At 45.8% G+C, this 6,427-nt stretch overlaps 1 protein-coding gene across 4 annotated transcripts in view; it reads right to left on the reverse strand.

Annotated features, from left to right (window-relative positions):
• Nucleotides 1-6,427, reverse strand: part of arhgef10la (Rho guanine nucleotide exchange factor (GEF) 10-like a) — a 135,951-nt gene that overhangs the window by 85,907 nt on the left and 43,617 nt on the right. For all 4 annotated transcript variants that reach the window (XM_036001935.1, XM_031302032.2, XM_031302033.2 and 1 more), the window contains 3 exons: nt 5,450-5,622; nt 2,170-2,285; nt 738-865 (listed from right to left, as the gene is read on the reverse strand). In XM_036001935.1, coding sequence (XP_035857828.1) covers nt 738-865; nt 2,170-2,285; nt 5,450-5,622 — 417 coding nt within the window. The remainder of the gene's footprint in view (nt 1-737; nt 866-2,169; nt 2,286-5,449; nt 5,623-6,427) is intronic.

A 6,427-nucleotide genomic window follows, 5' to 3' on the forward strand; every position in this document is an offset into this window, starting at 1 on the left:
CAGACTACTGATTGGTCAGAGACAATCGTCACTAATCACTGCGTCATCACTGCTAGCGACCATAGCGACAGACGGGGGTGTTCTGAACAAAACCGCCATTTTTAAATAGTTTAGCCAGCGGTGTTCTTTTTGCTGCCTAACCCCAAGGCTTTTCCACCTTTATTTTGACAGGACAGCTAGGTGAGAAAGGGGAGAGAGGGGGAAGACATGCAGGAAATCGTCACAGGTCGGATTCGAACCCTGGACCTCTGCGTCGAGGCATAAACCTCTAAGTACATGTGCGCCTGCTCTACCCACTGACCCAACCCGGCCACGCCTCCAGCTTCTTTTGAAACAAAATTTGTCTTCTGGCTGTGGCAACAGCCACGTGTCGAGAGTCAAAAACAACACACCTTCGACGTTCTGTGTGTGTGTCGCGTTAGGTCATGGCAGTTTTCTGCGGTGTCGCTATGACGACCAGCCACGCTCGCCTCAGGCATGAGGTGGTACTAAATCTGCAATGGAAAATGGAGGACGGGGCACCGCGGCTGAGTCGAGTCGAGCCGAGTAGAGTAGAGTCGAGCAGGTACCATGTAATGGAAAAACGCCATAAGTGTATGCAGTAACCCCAATGTCCTGTTTTTTTAGCCATCCCTCTCTTTCCTCCTATATTTAGACAGACAGACAGACAGACAGACAGACAGACAGACAGAGACAGATTTTACTTTGAGCACATCTGTATGTAAGATACTACTCACTTGTCTGGCCTGCCGGGCACCTGCAGGCGTAAGCGACATTTGTTAGCACTCTGGATCTGTTCTTCTTTGATGCGAATAAGCCTCTGCAGAGCCAGACACCAGTCCTGTGCCACAGTGGTGTTCAGGTTCTTTGATGGGAAAAACACACACACAGTTATAACTTGTTTCTCAGCTGTAGCATACAGTAGTAGGTCATCTCGCAAAGACACAAGCGTACAGAGCACAGGGGTATACTGGAAATGTACTTGGATATTGATATTCTTGCATGCAAACAACTACACATCCACTTACATTAAACTGCAGTGCATTATTTGAAGCCAGAGGGTTGTTTTGGCATTTTTATCCCCTCAAATGTAAAGTTGAAGTTACTTCAACACCAGCATCCATTTTACAGTAAAACCTAGTCCCTCAAGTCAAACAGAATCAAATCAATTTTCTGAAGTCAATGAGCTATGCAAAAGTATTTTGTCCGTTTGTTCGGTGGACAATATTAGATGGAAAGGTGGAAAGTGAAAATCAGTCATTTAGTGCCAGGCCAATATCACTCCTCCTGAGGACATTGTGCTCATTAAGTGCAGGGAGGCAAAGGTGCAACCATTAGCCTGAGAGGCTCTTTGGTGATTGCTGGAGTACACCTCCCTGGCTGCGTTATGTAGTGTATGCTAATGTGTTCGCGGCAGACTGGTGGGAAGTGTCCTGATTTGAACGCCACAAGAGGCTTCCTTTTGTAACATACTGAAGCAAATCTGACATTTCTATCTAGTATATCAGAGGGAACATCTCAATTCTCACCATTGTGGCACTGCTCATGAGATAGATGGGGGTCTTCCTGCTTTTTAGAAATTGACGATTCAAAAAGAATACGAGGCTGCTCTTTGATCACGTTTTAAACATCTAGCAGACTTGATCTCTTTTAGTTTCCACTGAATCCGGCAATTCAAATTAGCTGCACACGCTTCAATTTTGTCTTTGCTTCCTCTGTGATTCTTTGGTGCGTTCTCTGGGCTTAGGAGCTATTGAAAAAAATATTATTCCATATTTCTATATATTATATATACATATATTATCATATATCAGTCAATATCTTAAGATAACTGGCTCATAAATAATTTGTGATACTGAAAGCAGTTTTTGGAGGAGAGAATAGCCCGTTTGATGGTCAGTCTGTGGGTGTGTTTTGGAACACCCATGTGGCCAATTTGAACTAAGGCTTTCAAAGCAAACCCCGAGAGAACAGGGCTAGTCTGTGTAGTGGTGTGATAAATGTAACAAACTGTGGCCTCCGTGGGTTGGCCTGTAGAGTCCATTGGACTGAGTTAGCCTGAGACTTTACCTTTCAGCTGACTTTGTTGCATTATATACGTTGCATGATACACAGTGATCTGTGAGACAGTCCAGCCCCAGTAAAAGTGTAACATGCAACGACATGTACCTGGTACATCCCCTGCAGCGTGCCCACCAGGAGAGTGACCTCCTCCACGACAAACAGGTCATGTTGCAGTTCCTGCAGCTCCTGGTAGAGCCGTGGAGGCCCGAGGATCGCTTTACCTAAGAAGTGAGCAACATAAAAAGCCTTAGAGTTTGTGATATCACCAACATATTGCATGTTCTTACGCAAAAAAGGAAGAAGTACACTTAAGTGTCAAAAAAGAAAGGAAAAAAATCTCTGTCACAATTTCACAAAGCTCAAGGTGTTGTCTTCAAATTGATTGTTTAGTTTGACTAACAGTCCAAAACCCCAGAGCTATTCTATTCACAGTGATACAAATCAAAGGCTTCAACCAGTGAATGTTGGACAAATGACTTGGTAAACTAATTGTTGTCAATTCATTTTCAACTAATCATTTAAAGGATACAATCTCAACAATGTATCCTAGGGCTGAAACGATTCCTCGAGTAACTTGAGCAATTTGATGACTAAAAACATTGATGCAAATTATTTGGAGGAAGAGAGAGGAAATCGCTAACGGCAAAAAGGAGAAACAGGGCAGGTTTGGGATTATTTAAAACTGAAACACAACAAAAACTCTGTACAGTGTGTCTATTGCTCCCCGCTCGTCCGCTGGGTGACACAGAGCTGGTTAGCTTATCGGGTATTCATTACTTTCTCTTTTGTATTATTTACTATTGCTCTATTGCCCCGATTACTCGAGATATCGATGGAATAGTCGGTAGAATACTCGATAGCTGCAGCCCTAATACACACAATAAACATATATATGGCGTATGGACCATCTATCCTGATGCAGGCATGCAATAAACATGAAAGTACACACTAACAGAAACAATGGCATTGCCTCTGAGAACTAGTCAATGTGCAGAAAGAAAGGTTGCTTTTGCTGAAACTCCACAGGCGCTAATAAAAGAGGCGCGATGTGCAGATGAATCGATCTTCATTATTTGTTGAACTACAGAGAATGAATTTATGAGCAAAAAAAATCAGATGGAGAAACTGTTATTTGGAGCTATGATGCCCTTTCGCTGGGCGAAAGGAATGCAGGTGTCTCATTAGACACAAAATTCAGCATTGATTTGAGGCCCGCTACCTTGAAAGCCTCTCTCTCTCCTACTGCTGCGAATCGATAGCTGTGTCTCCTCCCGTCTGCCATCCTCTGTCCTAGCTCCCCTGGCCCACATCTCCCCCAGCAGCAGGCTCCGCGAGAACTGCCTAATTAAATTCTGCAGGTAGATTTTGCTCCAGAGCTGTCCTGCACTGTCACCGCTGCCACATAATAATGTAGCAGAAGAGCTGAGCCGGTAGGCGGGCTTAGTGAGGCATGCTCCGCCGAGGGGACCTGCTGTCTTTTGTTTTTCCACGTGCATAAATGGAGTGAGAGTAAAGCCGTGAGAGGACAGGGAGTGAGAAAAAGAGAGTGTTGGGCTTGCCTTGTTCATTTAAAGCACTCCATTGTAGCTTTTGGGGTTTAATGGGGTCTTTGTCACAGGCGGCCAGTGACATCTGTCATCTGTGCAAGGAAATCAATAGGTGAGACATCTGAATATAAAAGGGTGTGCTGTGAGCTGCAAGAACAATGTATTACTGTCCTCTCCAAAGGGATTGCCTGGACCCCTGTACAGGTTGGTTAAGTCCTCTGGGGCCTGCTGTTGGCTATGGCCCGAGAGGTGAATGTGCTGAGTTGTAATCCGGCGTAATCCCGTTGGTGAGGCAGGATATGGTTTTCACACTCAGACATGGCTATCCACATCGGCCGCCAGGCACGTAGCTCACTGGTGTGGAAGGCCAGAGCCCAGAGGGGTCCATCCCCGCTTTCTCTGGAATAAGTCAGCAATCTAGCACTCAGCTGCTGTGCCAGTGACACCAGCCAGTGGATTTAAAAGACAATGCAGCTTCCACACCTGCATCAAAACCCTTGTCTGATCCGCAGCCAAAGCCCACTGGTACACTTCTGACCACAAAAAAAACTGCACTCCTGACAGCAGGTCAAAAGAGGAGCAGCAATAAGGGAGGTGTAATGGAGGCTGAACAAAAGGTAAGACAGCATGAGAGTAAACAACTGGCACACTCTGCTTTGAAAAAAAAGAACTTGTACTGTACATTGGTGGGCTTGGTAAGAACAGTCAGAAAAACAGACAGTCCAACAGGGACAGAAGGGAAGAGTAAGAAAGACGGCTCTGTGTGTCCCTAAAGTCCAGCTTTCTTCAATAAAGCAGGGCATCAGGGCCTGCAGACGAAGAAAAATGACTCCATTTTGAGTCATGTTGAGGGAGCGCAGGCTTTAGACTAGACACCCAACCGAATGAATTCACAGGGGATGAAAGTATAAAAAGATGGGACATCCTGTCTGAATGAAAGTTTTGGGAACGGTCCCACAGATGATCGGGGAGGTTTCCGGATAGACATGATTAAGAGTCAGAATCCCAGCACCCTCTGTGGGGCATAACATTCGCAGAGCTAGACGCAAGTAAAGGAAGAGAGGCAGCTGCACTGAGAGCTAACCTTAAATGATCCCGAAACCTTGCAGCAAAGTTATGAATATATATACGAGTATACACTCCCTGAGCAAAAACTTAATCCAGTGAGAATCTGAACCAGCTCTCAAAACAGTAGCAGCCTGCTGAGCATGACACGGGTAGCTCTGAAGAAGGGGCCATTAATATTTAAGTCATGGAGCTGCAACTTTTAAAAAAAAGCCTGTACCATTACATCCTGATAAGGCTTTGTATCTCCATTTTCCCATGGCACATTTATCAGGGATCTCGTCAAGCTCTGTATACACCAGAGTTTAGTGAGGGGTGGTTGGGAGAACTAGTGTCTCAACCGCCGATTCCTATCTACTGCTACTGGCTCTCTAATTGGGCCTGGAAAGGGAGGGAATAATCTCTGCAGATTGATGACTCCGCTCGAGATGTGTTTGTGGTCTATCAGAGAGGGAAATGAGACTGTGGGGATGCTGCGGCAGGGGGCTCTCTACCCCCACATCTCTGTCCAAGATAAAACACCCTAGGCAGATTGGAACAAGTGACCGTCATCACTATCCTCCTCACAAACACATCCTTAATCAGAGTGACAAGCAGCACGGATGCCTCTCCAGCCCTCCGCGGGACACTTGAGAACAGAAACAGATTAGGCTTACTGAGTCAGAGTAAGGGGCTGAGACTAAAAGTCAGACCAAGTGATGAGATTAACTAGAGGATGACACATGGGGGGGGGACATTGAAATTGACATTGACATTTTTGCTTTAGTTTTTACCTGAAGTGCAGGCACCACTAGGCCGCTTGGCCCCGCTCTGTTGGAAGAAGGTGTCTTTGTTTTGAGACGCCTCCTGCCCCACCTCAACCACCTGCACCTGCAGTAGGGGGGCGCTCCACTTCATGGTGTACTTGGGGCCGACAGGGACCAGGCTGCTGATATCCGGAGGCCCCCTGGTGTAGATGAGAAGAAAAAAAAAGGGGGAGGGAGTTTAGGAAGTAAAACAACCTGAAAGAAATCCCCTCCCTATCCGCATCCTGCTAAGAGCACTGCACCCTGCTCTCTACAGGAGGAGAGAAATGTCATGAAGACGATTTGGGAGTGGGAATTAAAATCTGTATGATCACCCATGTTGATCACCCATGTTCCCTGCCAGAAGTGTACCCCTGGCTGTGAGGAGGAGTTCATTGCTATTCATGTATTCCTGTAATCACGCAGACAATCAACATTGTGATCGGTTTGTCAAGATTCTGGAGGGCAGACAAAGTCAACTTCGGGACGCTCCAGTTGAATGAGACGTAGAGCGGTAATTAGTTTGAAGGCTGCACAAGAGGGCTTTAAGCTAGGCCTGCACGATAAATCGTTACAAAATCGCCATCTCGACTCACCCTGTTCACGATTTAATGTTTAAATGACTTTGATTTAAAAAATAAATAAAAAAATAATAATAATGTTTTGGTAGGACAGCTCTCACAAAGTTCAGGGCTTCACCCTCAGCCAATGACAAAGCGCTTTTTAGTCACGTGTTTCACTCGTCGAGCGAGCGCGGTAGTTTGGAAATAAACCAAATGGATATTGATGAAAACCCAGGTACTAGTGACGAGAATCAGCCAACCACTCAGTCTCAAACTGAACTCGTTCCGAAAAAAGGCTCGCATTCGGCGGTGTGGAAGTATTTTGGATTCAAGCAAGACGACGAGGGACAGTCTGATGTGATTTGCAAGGCATGCTTTGCCCTCGTTGCAGCACCGCAAGGTA

This window comes from Sander lucioperca, chromosome 6 (genome assembly GCF_008315115.2).
Source record: "Sander lucioperca isolate FBNREF2018 chromosome 6, SLUC_FBN_1.2, whole genome shotgun sequence".
NCBI classification, from domain to species: domain Eukaryota; kingdom Metazoa; phylum Chordata; class Actinopteri; order Perciformes; family Percidae; genus Sander; species Sander lucioperca.